General features: G+C 45.0%; 1 protein-coding gene across 10 annotated transcripts in view; it reads left to right on the top strand.

The window, feature by feature from the left end:
* Positions 1–21,495, top strand: part of NEDD4L (neural precursor cell expressed, developmentally down-regulated 4-like, E3 ubiquitin protein ligase) — a 366,704-nt gene that overhangs the window by 125,542 nt on the left and 219,667 nt on the right. For 8 of the 10 annotated variants that reach the window (XM_025364982.1, XM_025364987.1, XM_025364984.1 and 5 more), the window contains exon 2: positions 1,658–1,731. In XM_025364982.1, the coding sequence (XP_025220767.1) occupies positions 1,658–1,731 (74 nt within the window). Of the gene's footprint in view, positions 1–1,647; positions 1,732–21,495 lie in introns of those variants that run through there. The other 2 variants (XM_025364995.1, XM_025364994.1) reach the window with 1 other exon arrangement.

A 21,495-nucleotide genomic window follows, 5' to 3' on the forward strand; every position in this document is an offset into this window, starting at 1 on the left:
CTGTGCTTGCCACATGGGCAGTCTTGTGTTGGGGATTTGTGGTTGGATGTATGGTTAGGTGAATAGAAGACTCCTGGAGTGTGAAGTATCTCAAGGATGTGTGTCCATTGCATGGATACATGTTCAATCTATGCAGCTAGTTGACAAAGATCCACCATCCTATACCCTCCATGTTTTATTTTTGCCCTGCCATTGTTCTCTTCAACATTATATAATCATTGAGGTTTTCTTGCCCTCGCTTATGTCTTGACTAAACATGTAGGGTAGATGAATTCCATATTACTTCTTTCTTGCTCTGTCAGCTATTGTGTTCTTGGGGACTCCATCCTGAGCCTTTTTTTTTTTTTTTTTTTTTTTTTGAGACTGAGTCTCACTCTGTCACCCAGGCTGGAGTACAGTGATGTGATCTCGGCTCACTGCATCCTCTGCCTCCCAGGTTCAAGCAATTCTCCTGCCTCAGCCTCCCGAGTAGCTGAGATTACAGGCGCATGCCACCGTGCCTGGCTAAATTTTGTATTTTATTAGAGACAGGGTTTCACCATGTTGGTCAGGCTGATCTTGAACTCCTGGCCTTGTGATCCGCCTGCCTCAGCTTCCCAAAGTGCTGGGATTACAGGCATGAGCCACTGCACCCAGCCCCGAGCCATTTTTTCATTCTCATTCTTAGGCTAGGTTTCCTCAGACCTTGGTTATAACTGCCAACTCTACACTGATAACTGCTGAGTGTCTAACTCAGACCAGATGTTTCTCCCCATTTAGTGATACATGTTTTCCATCCGATTGCTTCACAGACACCTTGGACACAGTCCTCTATTTCAATTTATGTTGACAGTCCATGATCCAAACTGGAAACCTGAGTTATCCTGGACTTCTGCCTACCACCTTCTCCTAAGCCATCTCACCTGTCCTAAATGTCATAGCCCTTAACTAGTTCTCTAAGCTGTCATAGGGTCCTGTACTGCTGGGCTGCTTGTTGCCTTCAGTAGAGCCTGGAGCATATTCATGTCTGTATTTCAAGGCCCCGGGCATAAGAGCTTCTTAGAAAATATTGGAATAAATGATGAAATGATGAATAAATGAACAAATGAACAGTTGATTGATTTCCAAGACCCTTTGGGGTGGTTTTCATGTAGAATGGTTTTTATTTCTTTTTACTGGAACTGAGGAATTATTTTTGCTTGTTGATGCCAACATTTTAAAAGCACTATAATTTTGAAATGTTTTACCACATTAAATTCCTTTCTATTGCAGGTCACATACAAGTATGTCAGCTTCAGAGGAGGAATTATTTGTTATATTTATGCAAACTTGTGGCACTTGGACATTTATCTAGACGGTTTTACATGTGTGATTGTGTTCTTGGTACAGCTGGAAAACCTAACTTTAAATGGCAGGAGTAATTGATCTTAATGACCTACTTTGAATTAAACTTGTGCTTAATTAACTTGGATGCTGTAAGTTTAGTCTAGAGTCATCGACTTTTAGAGCTGGAATATTGCTTTTTGAACTTCAGTGTAAGGAATAATTGCTTACATTGAATTGACTTGTTCTGTATCCCAATACTGGACAGTAGAAATCAATGACTTTAATATTGGACGAGAGAGTGATTCATTGAAGATCAGTTTTTCAACCTCTTTTTTTGTTCTCCTTCTCACAGGGAGAGTCCCGGATTCTCAGAGTAAAAGTTGTTTCTGGAATTGATCTCGCCAAAAAGGACATCTTTGGAGCCAGGTATGTTGGCTTTGTTTTTATTTCTGTGGATTTCTAAGAAACGGCAAGCAGTTTTCAAATTCAGACACGCATCAGAATCACCTGGAGGACTTCTTAAGGCAAAGTTGGCTGGGCCCCACCTGCCGGGATGCTGATTTTAGTAAGTGATGCTGGTCCAGCTGGTTCCAGGACCACATTTTGCACGGGGCTTCTGGACTTAGCATCACAACAGTAGTTAACAGACTTGTTTTTCACATGGGCTAATTTCGTGAGATTAGCTTCTGGTGTTGTCTTGTTAATACAGTTTGGGACTGTGGCTGTGCTTATTTTAATACTTTAAAAATATTTCTAAGTTAGGGAAATGTGAAAGTGTCATTTTGTTTCTAGGAGAACTGGATATTCTTGACATGTATAATCTGAATTAAGAGATTTGGTGATTTGGGGCGAATGTGGTGATTTCTGTGGCATTTCTAGAAGCACCAGCAGGGAAGCAGCCAGATCTTTCTGTGTGTTTCGGCTTTTTTATTTTCAGTATTGCACCTGATATTCCTGTATCTTTAAATCAGCCCTTTTGTTCCTGTTGGCTCTCAGTGATGTGTTGCATGAAGCTGTTGGACTGAGAGCAGGGTGAGGGTGGAGCCACCTGGCACTAGAATTTAACCAGATTTTGGAGACTAAAGATCTTTTGAACTTTAGATCTAGAATGGACATGAGTGATGTTCTAGTCCACTGTTCCATTTTATGGTTGACAAAGCTGAAATGCAGAAAGGTTAAACCACCTGTGTAGGTCACGTGGGCCAGTGATGTTTGAGGACTGATGGGAACACTCCTCCTGCCTCTACCCAGTACGTTTTCCTTTGTGGCACGGTGGCCTGAAAATACTGTGGGGTTTAACAATGAAGGGAGGTGACTGGTGAGGAGAGTTCCAGCCGCTGGATTCTCCCTGTCAGTCCCTTGTGCTGTGGCCCTTGGTGACCCCTAGATATCAGTGCTTCTGCCTGACACTGCAGACCCTCTATAAAGAGGCCCCTTTCTGGCCGAGTGCGGTGGCTCACGCCTGTAATTGCTAGCACTTTGGGAGGCCGAGGTGGGCGGATCATGAGGTCAAGCGATTGAGACCATCCTAGCTGACATGGTGAAACCCTGTCTCTACTAAAAATACAAAAAAATGGCCGGGCATGGTGGTGGGTGCCTGTAGTCCCAGCTACTCAGGAGGCTGAGGCAGGAGAGTGGCATGAATCCGGGAGGCAGAGCTTGCAGTGAGCCCAGATCGTGCCATTGCACTCCAGCCCGGGCAACAGAGTGAGACTCTTTCTCAGGAAAAAAAAAAAAAAAAAAAAAAAAAAGCCCCTTTCTAGCTAGCTAGTTGTTCCATCCTGCACACCCCCCAGAAGCCTTTTGCTGCCGTTAGTAAGCGCACCTCTATTTTCTCATCTGTGATAGATCATGCATGATTGAGTTTTGTCTATTAAAGCAATTGATAAGTTACTAGAATGGCACCAAAAGAAATTAGAAAAAAAATTGTTGCAAATGTCAGTGAAATCTTCTAAAAACCTGTGGTACTTAGAAGTGCCTCAAGTGACTAACGGAGGCTTAGGTCTCTGAGTGGTGTCACAAGGAACCTTATGCACGGGGACAGTGACATCAGCCTGTGCTGGTGGTAATGTCAGAGGGAAGCAAATCCTACCTGAAGGTGCTCTCTCGCTTGACCGTGAAGTCACACTGAGTGGCTCACCATGTGCCTGCATTCATGCAAGGGTAAGCCAGGTCTCTGGGCATGGGCAGAAGCATCCCTGCTTCCCTTCTCTTCCCTTTCAAAGCAACACTTTCAACTGTTTCCATGAGTCTGGGCTGTTCTTACCCAGCTAAATACTGTTTCCTGAAACTCAAAAATTTGCTATCTACCAAAGCCCACCTTATGCCCTGCCTTTCTGTGAAGCCTTTCCAGAAAATTTCAAGAAAGAAAATTTGGTATTCCTATATCAAAGCCTGTGTGTCTTTCCTCTCCTAATCCTTCTTAGCTGCCATAGTAGGTGCAGTGTCATTTTAGCATTTGCAGATGCATTACCTGGTGGTTTCTAGTATTTCTTTCACTTGCCTCTATTACTAGATTAGAAATGTACTGGGGACAGACATCTTTTTAATATCTTTCTCCTACTACTTAACATATAGAGCACCAAGGAAAACAAAACAAAAATTATCTGTTAAAAATGTAAGCATTTGCATGCTGACTGGTAGTGGATTGTGCTCTTATGTTAAAAATATGTATTCTCACTCTTTCCAATGAAATTTAGAGTGTTGACGGAGGAAGTTGGATTTAGAAAATTTTGGTGATTTCTTTTTAAGCTTGATTGGGTTTTTATTTTGTTTTATCCAAACCTTTTCATTAAAAAAAAAAAAAAAACAAAATTGATTCACATTGTGTTTCTAAGACAGTTAGGTAGATTTAATGTTGAATTTGTAGTGGAATTAGGTTCCAAATCTTAGAAGAGCAAATATGAACCTTAAATTTTTACTGTTTAGATACTAACAGGTCGGGTCATTTCTAAGGGACATGGTGGAAAGGGATATTTATGATGTTAATTAGAAAGATAAATAATATTGTGGCCAAGTGGACCAAGTGCCAGAAAACGCATCAGAAACTCTGAACCCTGGTCTGGTCTTCATTTTCTTAGATTGATAAGTAGGCACACACATCCCTGCTTTCCTTCCTCCTTTGAAGTGCTGTAGTTCATCTGAGAGTCTGAGATGGAATTGTGAGGTGACAGTTGGGTTAATGCTATCTTGGCATATCCCTCTGGAGTGGCACTGCTTATTGCCTTAAAGTTTTGCCAGATGACCTGCATTCTCCCTCCGTGCTATCTTGGGCAAATCCCTTAAACCGACTCATGCCACCGTATATTAGTGTACAGCAAGGATAACAGTTTCTTTGTAACCGGCATGTGGGGAAGAATCCCAAAGTGACTTCTGTTGGCGGCAGCTCTGTCGTGTTTTAAGGTAGCAGTCACAGGGTAGAGGTTTGGTAGTGTCCTCTCTGGCATCCACCATCTCCTTCAGAGCCCTGGGCCACTGGCAGGCCTTTTCTCCAAGTCTCTTCTCTGAGTATTCCCCCCACCTCTGTGCCTGATCAGGCACCTCATTCTCCCTCTGCACCAAAAAGGCCGGGTAGGCATTGGAGCCCTTGCTACAGACAGGATAATGGGTGGAAGAGGAAGGGCATTTTCATGAGAGGCATTTCAGAGCCTTTAAAGTGGTACAAATCCTGTAGACACTGATGTGTTTAAAATCAGGGATTTGCATCTCTGGGACTCCAACTCCTTTGTTTCCAAGGGAGGTTCCCTGGGTCACTTGGCCTGAAGTTGGGAAGGAGTGGTGGTTGAGGGGCAGAATGTGATGTTTGGGGATGCGGGATGGTCAGGGGCGGGTGATGGTGGGAGGAGTGGAGCATGACAGCATGACATCTCTCCTTGCCCCTCCGAGGTGGTGATGGAAGCTGCCTACAGCTGCAGCTCAGAGGCCGGGGTTTCTGGGGCCCTAGGTGTGGGGCGGGGCCTCCCTCCTAGCTGGAGGTGGTCCCTTCACCCTTGAGAGGCCTGTGCCTGAAATGCCCTTGTCCTTTTTGGCCCTCTCTGCCCCAGTCCAGTGCTTAGAATCCAAGATCATTTTCAGCTCCTTCCAGCCAAGTCTCACTTTATTAAAGGAGCCTTTGTTCAGAGCGGATTGGATAACTGAGCTGTGACTCCACTTGAACGTCTGAGCAGTTGGCCTATGTGGGAAACGGCAATGGCAGAGAAAGATGCTTCCCTTTGGACTGTACCTTGAGGACAAAAAAGGGCAGTCATATAATCTGTCATCTAAACTGGAACGCTTTTGTCTGGAATGAATGCGACATTGAATGGGACGTCAGGGCATAAGATGTAAATTGAGACTACGGTCACCCTAGGTCAGAGACATCCAGCCTTTATTATCCATACCATGGGAAAAAAAATGGAATGTGATTTTTTTTTTCTCCCCAAAACAGCTTTTAAAAAAATGCTAAGAAAAAGAAAAAGCACCTTTTAAAAAAGCAAGCCTCACGTAAAATGCCACTAAGACATCAAAAGAGAAGTAAAACCCTGCTCAGAACAAGCCCATGTGGGATGGCCACAGCTCACCGTTGTGTGCCTGCATCCTGTTTCCGCTGTCCCCTTTCCCAGGGATGTACCCTGCGCTAACCTCACCCCGATCCGGTGACTCCTCCAGTGGCTCATCCTATGTTCACCAGCTGGGTCCTCATCTCCTCCGTCACACAGGCTGCCGCTGTGTCCCCCAGCAGACCTCTCCCTGTCTCTGGGGTGCCCATGGCGCCTGGGAGATGCTGTGCATAGTTCTATCAGTGAGGTTGACTTGTTGTTTTATACTTAGAATTGTTTCTTTCTCCTGAAATTAGATTTTCCTCTTCTGATAACTAGGATTCTAATTTTTTAATTTATTTTTATTTTCCAGGACCTATTATAGCACATAACAGGTCCTCAGGAAGTAGTTACCAAAAGATTGCATGAAGTGAGCCTGTTCCTCCTCCGTCTCTCCTTCCCTCCCTTTCCTACCCCTTCACTGGAAACTCACATTCACTAAATGTGCCATGAAGTCACTGCCTTTTGCCTTTGCCTGTGTTTTCCCCTCTGCCTGGCATCTGTTCACATCCTTTCTGGCAGCTGCCCTCTCATCTGTCAGGGCCCAGTTTGGGTGGCAACACTCCTGCTGAGGCCCCTGCTCCCCCCATCAGCCCAGCCCAAGAGGACAGAACACTGCTGCCCCCCCCATCACACAGCCCAAGAGGACAGAACATTGCTGCTCCCGGGGCTGTAGCAGGTCTACAAGTTCCCTCCTCCTACGGCCCCTTGTCTTAGCGGACTTGGGAGGCTCGGAGGCTCCAGCCCTGTCTTATTGCTGTTTGCAGGTCCAGAAATCTTGGCACATGACAGTCGCCTGATAAATTGCCTTGAATTCATTAAGTGGAACACAATATGGTGTGCTGTGGCACCTGATGGCCAGCCTGGAGGAAGGGGTACTGTTTTCTCATTGTCATGGAGGTATCATTGGCTCTTCAGGCGTCTCTCCTAAGCATCCAGGAGAGGTGCTTATTTCTCATTCTCACAAAGGCTCTTTGTGGACCAGCACAGGATGCCTGCCTAGGTGTTGGATGAAAAGTGAGCATAGAGAGAGGAGGTTAAGGGAAGCAAGCTCAAGACTGGGCTCAGAGAAAAGAATCTGGGGGAGTCAGTGGGGTGGCAGGCAGGGAACGGTCTCCATTTGATGCTGATGTTTGTGCAGAATGACTACTTTATACTCTGCAGGAGCACACTCTCTTCTTGTGGTAGGTCCCAGAAACTTCTACTTGGGGATACATGAGGCCCGGCTGGGATTGGGCACAGAAGGTCATGGCTCTGCACCTTAGGGGTCAGGACAGAGCCAAGGACACGAGTGATGGGTTAGGGAGGACACAGGCACCATGGAGTGCCTTGGCCATCCTTCTGTAGAGGAGAGGTACAGGTGGCGAGGCAGGCACCAGGCAGCCGCCGACAGGGTCAGGAACCAAGGCAGATCCAGGAAACAGAGGCCAAAACAGCAGCAGGAACCTCAGGCTCGGCAGACCACTGACTCTTCTGGATGTCTTTTAGACACTCTGTGGGGGGCGGGACAAGTCCTTGGTGTTTTGCCATGGTGAAGTGTGCAGTTAGGGTAGGCGAGTCATGCTTTCTTAACATGCGTGTAAGGAAGGGAGGTGGTGAGTTTCAGCAACTCGTGTTTCTTGAGCACTTGCTCTGTGCCAGGTGTGGTTTAACTATTTACATGCGAGTTCATTGTGTCCTCCAAGCAAAGTCCTATGCACAGGCACTATTGTTCTTTTCCTTTTACAGTTCAAGAAACAGAGGCAAGAAAGGTATTGAGCCAGGGCCTAACTTCTTGATAGAAGTTAGTTAGAGGCTGTTACTCGAGCACTCACAGGTTGGCTGGCAACGTGTTTGGAACCCAATGTAATGTCATCAGATTCTACCTAAATTTTGTGAAGAGGGGATTTCCATTTGATACGTAAGAAAATTGAGCGGTTATCATCAGCCCAAGATGAAACAAGGGTATAGGGAATGATGGGACCCATGAGGTTCAGATTTCTGTGACTTCTGATGCTATGCTCAGTGATAGATCAATACTCTTCTTACGGATAAAAGTTCGAGAATTGAGTGGGACTAGATGACTATTAGGGTTCCTCCAAAACCCTGAGATTTCATTTTTGGGGGCGGCACCTTTTTGTGTTAGCAGATTTAAAGAGCTGGCCATTGTATTTGATGGTAGTGAGTAAGCTTTTTGAATTGGAGAATCATCAACTATCGTTAGATTTAGAATAGGTACATTTGGCTAAGTAAAATCTTAAAGTTTTTCTTTTAAACTTAGGATAGCTTTTCAAATTTCAAACTGTTCTTTTTCAGTAAGCTCAAAACATTTAACCTTTTGTCATAGACTTAAAGCAGTCATTAAATAGGGTCATTTTAATGCAACTTTTAAAATCTAACTCCCCTCCCTTTTTCTCCTTAATTATGATCAGTGGCTTCATTTGAGGTTACCTAGGATGCATTTGAGACTCTAAAGCTGCTTTCTTAAAACTTAGCAATGTTGGCTGAGACAAACCAACTATAGAATCTCATGCTTTCATGAAGAAGTTTGCAAGACATTCATGCACAGCTCCTTCATTGTGTGTGATGAGCCATTGGCATCGAACCTGCTTGGGCTGCTATCAGGTTTTCTTTTGGAAGCTGGTGACTTGAAATTTAAAACACACATGGGCTCAAGAGTACTGGGGGACATGGCAGAAAGTCCTTCTGCCGCCTAGTGATTGAGAGTGATGGGGACCTAACTGTGGAAGGACAGCTCTTTGACACAGTTCACCTCAGTCCCCTTTACCTAGGTTTAAGTTGTTAACATTTTGCTGTATTTGCTCCATCTCTTTTTTCCCTGAAGTATTCAAAAGTGAATCACAGACATCATGCGTTTAGTCCCTAAATACTTCAGCCCAAACCTCTAAAAAACAAGAACATATTTCTATATAACTGTAGTACTGTTCTCACAAAATTAAGACTAATTGCCTAATGGACTCTATTACCTGATCCATTATCTGAATTTCCCCAGCTGACCCTAAAATGCCTTTTACAGCTGAACTGTTTAAACCAGAATTCAATTGAGAATTCTGTATTGCATTTAATCGGTAGGTCTATTAAGACTCTCTTAAGCTAGAATAGTGATAAAAGCTTTTTACTCTTGGTCTCTTTTCAAGCTGGGGACCCCCAGCCAGCAACACCCTACCTGGGTCTCACTCTACCATGCTGGGGTGCCCCAGCTCACCTGTGTTATAGCTTGTACCCATGTTCGGTGGTTCCTGAGTTCTTGCATGGCACCCAGGAAGAATGAGGATATGCTGGACATTGAAGGGTGAGGAGGGCAGAGTGGAATTTTACTGAGCAATGGAATAGCTCTCGGTGGAGAGGGGCTGCAGTCAGGTGCTTCTCTCCTTCCCATGTGGCTGGGCCTAGGGCTTTTTATGGGCTCAGAATAGTTGAGGGGCAGGCTGCAGGTAGTATTGGAAAAGGCAACATTTGATTCATTAAAAGGCATTATTCAGAAAGAATCAGTCAGGAAAGGTGGGCAAACAGGAACAGAAGTTCTTACTCTGAGTCGTGGGTTTCATCCAGGACCAGCAGTCCAATCTTTCAGCCTTCAGGCTGTTTTTGGTTCGAAGGTGCGGTTTCACCAGGGACCTGCCCCTATCTGCCGAGGCGTTTGGCTGCTTCCTGTCACTGTCAATAGTCCCTCCCCTTCAATGACTTGTAGGGGGGTTGTTTCACTTACCACATTCCATCGTGTCCTGGTGGCATCATCAATGAGTGAAGGCGTTCTTTTCCCCGTGTTTCTTGTAAACGTACTGTATATTAGAAGTTGAACTAAAGGCTTGATCAAATTTGAGGCAGGAATGGGTGAGGCTGCGTGCAACTGGAGGGACACAATGACTGGTTCTGCCATAATCAGTGATTAAAATTGATCCCTGGGTTAATGTGGGGGCAGTCTCATCCCTCCACTGTCAAAAATTAACATTTTCCCCCGCCCCCAGGTGACCAGCAAGTCATGAGGGAGGGGATGTTTTGGCACTATATACATGCAAATTTTAAATATTGATTTACTTTACTTCCAAAGGATTGGAAATTTTGTTTTTTTCTTTCTTTGCCCTTCTTTGAAAACATTGTACAAAGTAAATCTCCTCCTTTTCCTGATGGAGAAACCTTGGAAAGAGGCTGAACATACGTTGAAGTCCCTTTGCTCAACTGTAAGCCCTTCAGGATCAGAGATCACACCAAAGTTTGCAGACACTTGGTCCCTGTGGACCAGGCTGAATCCACACATGTGTTTATTTGGCCTGTGGAACACTAAAACAAAAAACTACAAATCCTGAGCCAACATTTGGGAGATCCCATATTATAATACAAATCCAGGTTTGTATTATAATACAAAGGTCTTGGCAATCTAGCCACACTGGGCCTGCATCTGCATGAGTCTGCATGGCTAGAGGTGTGTGCTGGGCACACCCATTAGGTGGGGCTGCACCCTTTTGGCGACCAGGGACCGCACACCTCCTGTTGTTTTCATGCAGCTGGTGTTCCTTGCTGACACATGGCCATGAGGTCCCTCGAGGTACAGGCCAGCATTTGGACTTGTCCTCTGCGCTGTTTCTTCGTTAGTATTTAGAGCTGACTTCTCCTCTTCCTCCCCCATTGAGGAGCAGCACCTTACTCTGTGGAGACTGTCTGTGATCAGCAGGCTCTTTGCAGAGCTACATTTCCCTCCGGAGGCCTTGCTGAGCAGCTTGTGCTGTCTAGGGCATTGCTGAGAATCACAACAGCAACACTAATGGCCCTTGGGCCAAAAAGTGTTTGTCTTAAAATCCCTGCACCAAATAGCTTGTTCATTTACTCCTGTGAAAGCCCCAGAGGATCTACCTCTTAGGCTGTTTGTTCTAGTTGTATTCCTTCCACCCTGCAAACGGAAATGACATTAAAGGATAGTAACTCTCTCCCTCAAATATAGATAAAAACCTCTTTATTCCCTAACAACCACACAACTGTTTACATTTTTGTGTTTACCTCCTAGTCTTTGCATGAATGCATGCAGCATCCTTTAAAAATATGTCAATCCTAGCCTCCACACCACCCAGCCCACCAGGTTTCCCAGAGGGAAGCATTGGAAATGGCAGATGGGTAAATGCACAGGGCTGGCAAGTCTCCATTCTGCGAGAGGCTTGCTGTGCTCATATAGCCAGTGCCACAATAATGGATCTTTCTAATGATCTGGAATCACTGAGCAAAGACTGTGCCATGTTCAGTATACACTAAGTGAGCATGCAGGGAATATATCATCAGTTTACAAACATTTCCACATAAGCTTTTCTCTCTCCCACTCCAGTTTTGGTAAATAAAAGGGCAAACTAGACTCTCTCTCTCTCTCTCTCTCTTACTCCCTCTCTCTCCCTCTCTTTCCCTCTCCCTCACTCTCCCTCCCTCTCCCCCGCCCTCCCCGTCTCCCTCCCTCTCCCTCTCTGTCCCTGTCCCTTTCTCCTCCCTCCCTCCCTCCCTTCCTTCCTTCCTTCCTTCCTTCCTTCCTTCCTTCCCCCCCTCATCTGTCTCCCCCCTACCCTTTTTTAAGAGACAGGAGTCTTGCTCTATTGCATAGGTTAGAGTGCAGTGGTGCAATCATAGCTCACTGTAACCTCAAACTCCTGAGCTTAAGCAGTCCTCCTGCCTCAGCCTCCCCAGTAGCTGGGAGTACAGGCACACTACCATGCCCAGCTAATTTTTAAAAATTTTTATAGAGATGTTGTCTTGCTGTGTTGCCCAGGCGGGTCTCAAACTCCTAACCTCAAGTGACCCTCCCACCTTGGCCTCTCAAAGAGCTGGAATTGTAGGTGCAAACCACTGTGCCTAGCCAGACAGGTCACTTTTCTGTACCATTCTCTGATGTTGTGAGACTAGTGAGAGTTCCTACTGTGGAACCTTGTCCCTGACTCCTGATGCATGGATATTTGCTGTTACCAAAGACACCTCTGCTTTACCAAATGTTTTGTCAGAGTGGAAGGAAAACCATAAGACTTCCTGCCCTCATTTTCTTCAGTCTAGAATGATGCCAGGGTCACTGAGTCTGTAGGGCAGAGAATCTGATGTGTTTTTTAGGAAGCGGAAGGTGTCTGACGCAGTAGATGTTTGATAAATTTTCTTAATCTGGTCAGAGTGGAGCCTGAGAAAATTAAAAAATTAAAAAGCTGCTGAGGACTGCTGGGATCGCATTTTGACATAAATACAAAGGCACCAAAAGAGCCAAAAATATGAGGCCAGTCCTAGGGCTGGTGAAGTTTGGATCCCCTGCCTGACATTGTGTCCTGAGCCCCTGACACCTTCCTGCGCCTCTCCCCCAGCCTCCGGCCCCTCCTCAGTCCTTCCTCTCCTTTATCCTCCGCTGTCTTTGCGTGTGCCCTCACTCCCGTGCCCTGACTCTGGGGTCTTTGTCTTAATGCATTCTGTTTGTCTCACTGTCTTCCTCTGTTTTCCTTTTCTTGTGGGGAGGAAGGGTAGAAAGAGTGTAAGAAGCTAAAGTATGAGGAAGGGAAGGTTGCCAACTGGAGATGAGTCAGAAATGAAAGCAGTTCTGAATGTGTAAGACAATGAGGAAAATATTTATTTTACAAAAATTGAACTACCAACCAAGCCTTCAGGAACACAGCCAGAAGGTGCTATGTAGGGAGAGGTGTGCATTAGGATGCTGGAGCGCGGCTACTGGCGTCCCCAGCCCAGGAGGAAGGGACTCGTTTCTCAGAACCCTGTTAATGGTTCTCCCCATTGTAGACAGTCAGGACTGGCTCTCCACCCCATCCTCAGTGGGTGCAGCCTTGGGGAGGCCGTGAGGCTGGTGATCTTGGGACCTACTATGCATCTGCGTTATTGAAGGTAACAATGTCCCTTCTACCCGAAAGTCATGCTTTTAAAAATGCACAGTCTTGAATCCATTTGGGAAACATCTTTGGATCTCCAGACCGTTGTCTTTCTCAGATATGTATCACCTATGTTGTATTACTTCATTTTCTAAGAAACATTGTCATCGACTTTATAAAATTATTGAATAATTCTATTTGGAGGAGAAGCCTGGAAGCTAAGATTTTAAAGGTTGTTTATAAGTTAAGTGAACTGGCAAATTCTTAAATGGTAAATAAAACCTTTCCTACATGCTGTAGGTAGTTATCTAATCAGGGCCTAGCAAGCCTTTTTATTTATTTTCCTATAAAAAGTCAGATACTAAGTGGTCGAGGCTTTGCAGGACTTATGGTCTCTGACATAGCACTAAAGCAGCCTTGGGCAATATATAAACCAATGGGCCTGTCTGTGAGCTGATGGTCCGTGGGCTGCAGCTTGCCAGCCTCTGATGTTGTAAGCCATTGATTCTTTACAACATATATATTTAGAACTGGGAGTGTCAGTGTTATTTTGTCATGACTTCCAGATTAAACTCTTTCATAGAGCTGCTGGTTGGTCAATGACAGACTAATTCTGCTAGTATTGACTTCCTGGGCCAGGGAATGGGGTTCCTAGATAGTGCAGTAGCTTTTTATTTATTTTCTTTTCCATTCAAGGGCAACATGTTTAAAATACAGCATATGAAGCTTTTGGATATCTACTGTAAATTTTAAGGTCTAAAAATGAATGCAGTTGTAAAATGTTTTTGCCTTAGAGAAAATACTCTCACTGCTTTATGTTATAAATACATGAAAGATAATGATGAATTAAATGCATACAAGCAGATGCAGACATAATTTAAATTAGTGTATTGCAGTTAAAATATTGCCCATTTTCCCTACGGAATATTCATTAGACTTATGACCTTAGTGTAAGTAATGTTTAGTAAGGAATCTGCAATGTGTAACTCCTCCGTAAATTATTAAAAGGATTGGCATTCGTACTGTATAATATCAACACAAGGGATAGAAAATATGCCTGGATTCTTAATGAATGTGTGCTAACATTCCTTCTGGCATAGGAATGTGTAGTAAATACACTTCAAGGGTTGTTCGCATTTTTATCCTTCATTGTTATAGGCACGTTATTGTGTGTCTCCTGTTGAAGAACTGACTGATCATTATTTTAAGCTTCTGTGACTTCTAGATGCTTAAAACTAGGCATTCATGGTAAGAAAGTAGAGAAACATCTGAAAGAAATACTGCGTTTCAAATTTGGGAGTGGCTGACAGAAAAACCAAACTAGGCTAGTCTTACAGCTTTATCACAGTTCTGGTTTTTTTCCTAGTAGGAAAATGATAGTATTGGTTGTATATTGTCTCAAAGCATTCTCTCTCTCTGACACTGACTCGAATCATGTGGGAGTTCATTGAGAACAGTGATTTTAACTTGGTTAGGTGATTTTAAACGTTATTTCGCAACTCTGGAAAACAAAAGAGACATTTTCAAATATTTTTCTTCCGGGGTGGTGTACTGGCTCTCTGGAGTGTGATTTCATCTTCTCTTTTTATTACATATGTAGTCAAACCATCATGTTCTTGAAAGGAGACTTCATCCACTAGATAGAGGGGCCATATAATTCTGCATCTTTTGTTTGTCCTTACATAGTTTCTTGGCTTGGAATGTCAAAATATCAGAAACTGTTCTTTCTCTGGAATCATCTGTCTCCGCAGTGGCCTCGCCATCTGTACTGGCATCCAAGCTATGGACCCAAGAGTCGTCCTTTACTCTCTCATCCTTCCGGCTGCTGTGTCTGACTTTCGGTGTTTGTGTAGAGCAGGGATCTCCAACTCCTGTGGTGTGTTAGGAGGTGGGCCGCACAACAGGAGGTGAGCCATGGGAGGGCAGGAGAAGCTTCCTCTGTGTTTACAGCCGCTCCCCATCATTCACATTGCTGCGTGAGCTCCGCTTCCTGTCGGATCAGCCACTGGCATTAGATTCGCATAGGAGCATGAACCCTATTGTGGAGCTTCTCATGTGAGGGGTCTAGGTTGCATGCTCCTTATGAGAATCTCATGCCTGATGATCTGTCACTGTCTCCCATCACCCCCAGATGGGACCATCTAGTTGCAGGAAAACAAGCTCAGGCTCCCACTGATTCTGTATTATGATGAGTTGTATAATTATTTCATTATCTATTACAATGTAATAATAATAGAAATAAAATACCATAAATGTAATGCCCTTGAATCATCTCCAAACCATCCACCCCACTCCCCCAACCCCTGAACCAGCCTGGAGAAAAATTGTCTTCCACAAAACCAGTCCCTGGTGCCAAAAAGGTTGGGGACCTCTGGTGTAGAGGACTCCTCAAGCAGTGTCCATATCTGCCCTGTTCTCTCTATCCCTCTGCCTAGGTATAGAATTCTATCTCTAAGACACAGACAGACCGTGTTCCTGCCGGGGCAAACACTTCAGTGATCGTGCATTGCCCTGGGTGAACGGGGGCACAGGGGTCTTTGTGACACCCTGCAATGCATCCCTCTCTGAGCCGCCATGTGCTCCTCCTCCTCTGTGCCTTGCCGGTGCCCAGAACTGCTCCCTTCTCCCGCTTTGTACAGCTGCCTTGCTCTCGTCCTTTCTCAGGTGGGTGCTGCTGATCTGTGTGTGTGACCTGGGTGCAGAGTTCTTGGCTCTGTGCCTGGCCCTGTGCAGGTCTCTGTGGTGGCACTTAACACATGGCGCTAAGATTCTCCCCGACAGGCCTTCAGCGCCCAAGGCCAGAACCGTGTCCTGTACATCCTGCTGTAGTCCCACATCAGGCCAGGGGCACTGAGCTGAGGACTGCTCCCTACCCCCTTTCTGTGCTTGGCCCACTCAAGCGCCCGTTCTTCTGCCCCTCCTTGGCTTGGCCACCCCACCCCTTGGCTGAATCTCTCCTCCTTTTGTGCTTGTTCTCCAGGTGACTTATTCAGGCCTCTATTTTCATTACCCTCGCATTTCATTAATTTTCTTATTTATTTTATTCTGTAGGTTTAAGACATTCTTTAAAACATGCAGGTTCTGAATTTTAATAATATAAAAGTCCTCTATGAGTGCTCATCACATTACTTTTCTGTCCTCCCTACATTAAAGTTAGCGCTGATGCCTTTATGTTTAAGGAAAGCCTCCCCCAGGGGGGCTCTGCCCATGTCAGTTCATTCAAGGGTAGGTGTGCAGCCTCCGTCACCTGAAGGCCTCTTCCTGCTCTGGCTCTATCGAGGTGTATTGGGGGGGTTACAGCACCCTCTGGTGGCCATATTGTCAGGTGCATTTTTGTTCTAGCCAAATAAAATGATACACAAATTGAATAGTCGATTGGAGTTCTTTTTCAGAGGACATCGTTAATTCACATTTTCTGTGTTTCAGCAGGTATTTAAGCCAGTCTCAAATAGTGACACTGATGCAGAGGAGAGAATGATTTTACTTTTAAGTATAGCTGGTTTTAAAGTAGATAATACATAGTGTTAAACTTTATTTCCCCGTTATTTCTTTCTTTTCTGTCAGAGAATTTCTTAAACTTGTAGAATCAATCAAATAAAATGCTCACTAAAAAGGAATAATTAACTGGTAGTGGGAAAAATTAAATTCTTCAAATGAAGAGTACTGTATTCATTTCAATATGGTCCCATAGACAGAATGTTTGGGATTCATTTTTTGTTTTAAATGTTTATGAATCAGAACTTCACTCTTCCAGGTTTCTTTAAGAAAAGAATTTATCTATCTATGAATTAATTAGCAGGGTCTCTCTGCTAATTAAGGCTGGAGTGCAGTGGTGCAGCTGTAGCTCACTACAGCCTTGAACTCCTGGTCTCAGGCAACCTTCCCACTTTAGACTCCCAAATAGCTAGGACAACAGGTGCATGCAACCATGCCTAGATATTTTTTTAACCTTTTTTTTTTTTTTTTTTGTAGATACAGGGATCTTACTGTATTGCCCAGGCTGGTCTTGAACTCCTCAAGGCCTCAAGCGATCCTCCTGCCTTGGCCTAAGAAAGGAATTCCTCTTGTAGAAAAAAATTGTTATATAAATAGTTGTCTATATCCATGCTATTTATGGGAACAGCTAAGGTTCATCTCAAAAGTATTTGTATTTAGCTTTGGAATAAAAAGAAATTTCCCCTTTCATAGGGTTCTGAGATTGTAGGAGATTGTAGTATTACAAAAGAGTTAGTGGAACAATCTGTGATGTGGAAGAGACTCAGAAGAGGCGAGAGAGGTCTTTCACACTTTTTTTTCCTTGTATTGTCATCCCTTCTCTATCGCTAACTTTGTAGATGCTTGTAAATAGCCTTGTTTTTCGGACTGATGATCATGACCCTCAGAGAACCACAGCAGCAGCAATTTTTAATTTAAATTTTTTAAAATGCAAGGTTGGGTGACTTTCTCTCTGGATGCTTGAGTTTTGTTTTTGATAAAAATTCTGCCAGGGGCAGGGGAAAGAGTCCATTAAGTCTTGGTGCAAGAAACCTGGGCAGATTGCCTAAGTGGATATGCGCAGCAAAGAACTGAAAACAGAGTAGGGGGTGCTGAACATACCCACAGAGGAAAATGGGGTGGGGAATGTATCTGCTCATTTTGTAATAAAGTCCTTCCTTTCCTTTAACATCTTTTAATGTTACAAATATTAACAAAAACCATGCATGTTTTCAGTGGGACAGAAAATGAGGGAGGCACTTAGGGAGAAAAAGTGTCAGTTGAGATGATGTTAAAGTTTATTTTCTTTGCAGTTGCAGACATTAAGATTTATTCTCAGGGCTGTTAGGACAGTTCCGGCAGCTCTCTCTGGTGACCTAGGCATTGATACTTTTTTTTTTTTGAAATGAAGTCTTGCTCTGTCTTCCAGGCTGGAGTGCAGTGGTACAATCTCGACTCACTGCAGCCTCCACCTCCCGGGTTCAAGAAATTCTCCTGTCTCAGCCTCTGAAGCTGCTGGGACTATAGGTGCCTGCCACCACACCCAGCTAATTTTTGCATTTTTAGCAGAGATGGGGTTTCATCATGTTGCCCAGGCTGGTCTCCAACTCCTGACCTCAAGTGATCCGCCCACCTCAGCCTCCCAAAGTGCTGGGATTACAGGCGTGAGCCACCGCGCCTGGCCTGTGCCTGTAATGTTCTGTGCACTATGCAGGGAGGTCCTGACTGCTCAGAGCTTAAATTCTGCATTCCTTTAAGTGTTTGGCCAACTGCAGGGGAAGCCACCTTGAAAGATACTCCCTCTTCTCCTTCACCGCTGGGTCCCCTGGCATAGGAGGCCTGGCTCAAGGAGGCTTCTTCCTGGTAACCTGGGTTGTCACTGGGACCACATCTTCCCATAGGAGTAATGCTCCAGGTTGGATGGGAGAAGCATCTAACAGTGGTAACTTCAGCACACCCTGAGAGTGACCCTTATGGCAGACATAGCTGACAGCAGTCACTAAAGAAATGAGGGTTGCCACGTGGAGGTTGCTGGGGGGAGGGTGCTAAGTGAAGGTGCTGTATAAGCTGTATGCTTTTTACAAGCAGTTGAAGTTCTGCTGTCCAGGGCGGTGCCACAGGGCCACCCTGTAAATAAGTTCCTCCGAGTAAACCCTGTGCCTTGTTTGTTAGCTGTGGGTCTCTTCTTTGGCCTCTTCAACTTGCTGCTGTCCCTGTTGAAGTTCATGCAGGTCTGGCACAACACAGGAGTAGACAGCTACCTGTACTGTGCCAGCTGTCTTTGCTACAAACATTTGCCCAGAGAGTGGCATTTGTGCCGGTTCTTAAAGTGTTTCTTGAGCTGTACGTTCACAGGCCATGTCCTCTTTCAACCTGCTTCATGGCTAGGTAGAATGAACACTCCGCCTGGGCCCTGAGCCAGCTGCTCACCTGCAGCACCCCCTCCTTGGAGATAGATTTTCATGTTGCATCTTACCGAGTTGATTGAGTATTCACTTCCAAGCTCCATGCTGCACGCACGGGCCTGTAAATAGCTTTTTCCTGTACTTGTGGGTGTCATTTCAGATCGCTTCATCGGATTTCAGTTACCCAAGTTTTATTTGGTTCACCATAAGTTTGCAAAAAAACACTTTTTGTTATCCTGAACATTGCAGGTGGAAACATGATTAATTTTGAATTATTTTTGTTTAACTTCTACCCTCTTTCCTATTTACAACCTATTTTGTTCATTTTAACTTCTGCTGTTAAAAGACTTCTAAGGCTGGGCGCAGTGGCTCATGCCTGTAATCCCAGCACTTTGGGAGGCCGAGGCGGGTGAATCACATGGTCAGGAGATCCAGATCATCCTGATTAGCACAATGAAACCCCGTCTCTACTAAAAATACAAAAACATTAGCCGGGCGTGGTGGCGGGCACCTGTAGTCCCAGCTACTCGGGAGGCTGAGGCAGGAGAATGGCATGAACCCGGGAGGCGGAGCTTGCAGAGATCGCACCACTGCACTCCAGCCTGGGTGACAGAGTGAGACTCCCTCTGAAAAAGAAAAAAAAAAAGAAAGTGTTCTCCTAAGCGCTGCTCACCCTTTTTCCCAAACAGGACCTAACCCTGTGAGGGAGAGCGAATTAGGCCATTTGTTTACAGTTTCATCAGCACCAGGCATGCACGCCATTAGTCATGGTCGTTGCTCTCAAGGCACTGTACTTGTAGCAGCAGGATGGTGCAAATGTGCAGCTGAACAGCTGGCACAGGTTCCTGGTTAGCATTTAGTGCTACAGGAATGACAGGGAGGCCTTAATTGTGATCGGACCGTGGGAGCTGGATTACCCCAGACTGTGGCTCACTTCTCTGTAAGCTTTTGGTAGGGAGCTTGGAATTAGCACCATTAGTAGAAACAGGTTTCAAAGGGAATGATACCTGTTCCGTATGAAACACTTTAAAACTACTGATGTCCACACGTCTTAAGTTTTTAAAAAAGAAGCTTAAAGCAGTTTCATTTCATCAACCCCAAATTGGAGAAGCTATGAATGACCAGACTGATGAATGTCTTAAAATGTATGTATATTATATAAAATGTAAAAACAGACAAGCAGGAACATACTGCCAGTTTCTATGACAGCTACCCTTGAACTATCGCTGTAGGGCAATTAAGTGGGTACAACCTCTAGCCATTTGGAAATATGTATCAAGATGACAAATACCTGGTCGGGCATGGTGGCTTGTTCCTGTAATCCCAACACTTTGGGAGGCCTAGGCAGGTGGATCACCTGAGGTCAGGAGTTCGAGACCAGCCTGGCCAACATAGTGAGACCCCATCTCTACTAAAAATACAAAATTAGCCAGGTGTGGTGGTGCATGCCTGTAATCCCAGCTACTCGGGAGGCTAAGGCAGGAGAATTGTTTGAACCCAAGAGGCAGAGGTTGCAGTGAGCCAAGATCATGCCATTGCACTCCAGGCTGGGCAAAAAGAGTAAAACTCTGCCTCAAAAAATAATTATAATAAATAAATAAATAAATAGTAAAAAATAAAATGATGAATGTCTGTACTCTTAGACCCAGCACTCCCAGTTCTGCCAGTTCATGCAACAGATACATATGCACATGCGTACAGAGAAGGATACATATGCACACGTGTACAGAGAAGGATACATACACACACATGTACAGAGAAGGATGCACAAGAACACGCATTCCCTAGTTGACGGAGTCACAGGAGATTAGAAACAACAGAAAAGGGTGCATTAAACAACAGTTTGAACCTGTGTTGAGACATCAGCGTCCCTTCTCCTTCTCTCCCACCCTCCCTCTGCCCTCTGCAGGTTTTGTTCTCAGCCTGGTTTTCTCCATTGGATGTCAGCCCTAGGCTGGCATTTGCAGCAGAGAGATGGTGGCCCCTGCAGAGCTTACAGCCTGTATTTTATTGGGCTGTGTTGAGTTACCCCTGATGTGAGCAGGAGAATGGGATGTTCTGTAAACTGGCCTCTAGCCCATCATGAATTCGTGTTTTTTTTATAATGTGTGAGTCACACTCCCTTCTGTCTTCATTTCCTTTTCACACTCCCAGCAGATCATTCTCTCTCTGCTGATTGTCATTTTATAGATGAAGCAGCAGAGGCTGAGACCTACTGTATTTTGAGACACTGTAGCTTCATATGGCATAATTAAATCATAGTCATCAATCAGTCTTAGGAGGTAGGGATTATTACTGGCATTTTCCAGATAAGAAGAATGGAGGATGAGAAGGGTTAGGCATCTTGCTTAAGTCACAGCAGACTTAAGTGCCAGAGTTGGAGCTGCATTCCGGTGTGCTTGCATAGACTCTCTTCTCATGCTCACTGCACGCCAGTCACCTGGTATGCTGAGGCCCTGCCTCCAGGCCTTCGGATTCAGCTCGTCTGCAGCCCTGGCATTTCCAGCTCCCCAGGTGACTGGAATGAAAGCCAGAGCTGGGAGCCACTGGTCTACACCACCAGTAAATGATCGGGTTCTCACTTGATCATTTCATTAAGAATCTTGGTTTTCTGCCTTCAGTCTGAGAACTCTTCTTCATGCTCTCAGGCATGACTTCATGCAGGAAAGTGATCTTTGAAATTAATAGGTGCTTGGAAAGCCTTTAAGCAGCAGGCAGTGGACAAGGCCACTCAGTAGGAAGGGCCGGGCATGAAGCCTAGTGCACAGGCTTTTGAAGACCCCTCGGAGCGTCTTCAAAAAAACAGTGGGCTTCCTTTGTCTCTGTGGCTTCCAGACCTTGTTGGCCAGCAATTGTCTGCTTCAAATGAGCTGGCTCTAGAGGGGCCTGGAGAACCCAGAA

The sequence above is a fragment of the Theropithecus gelada genome, chromosome 18 (assembly GCF_003255815.1).
Source record: "Theropithecus gelada isolate Dixy chromosome 18, Tgel_1.0, whole genome shotgun sequence".
NCBI classification, from domain to species: domain Eukaryota; kingdom Metazoa; phylum Chordata; class Mammalia; order Primates; family Cercopithecidae; genus Theropithecus; species Theropithecus gelada.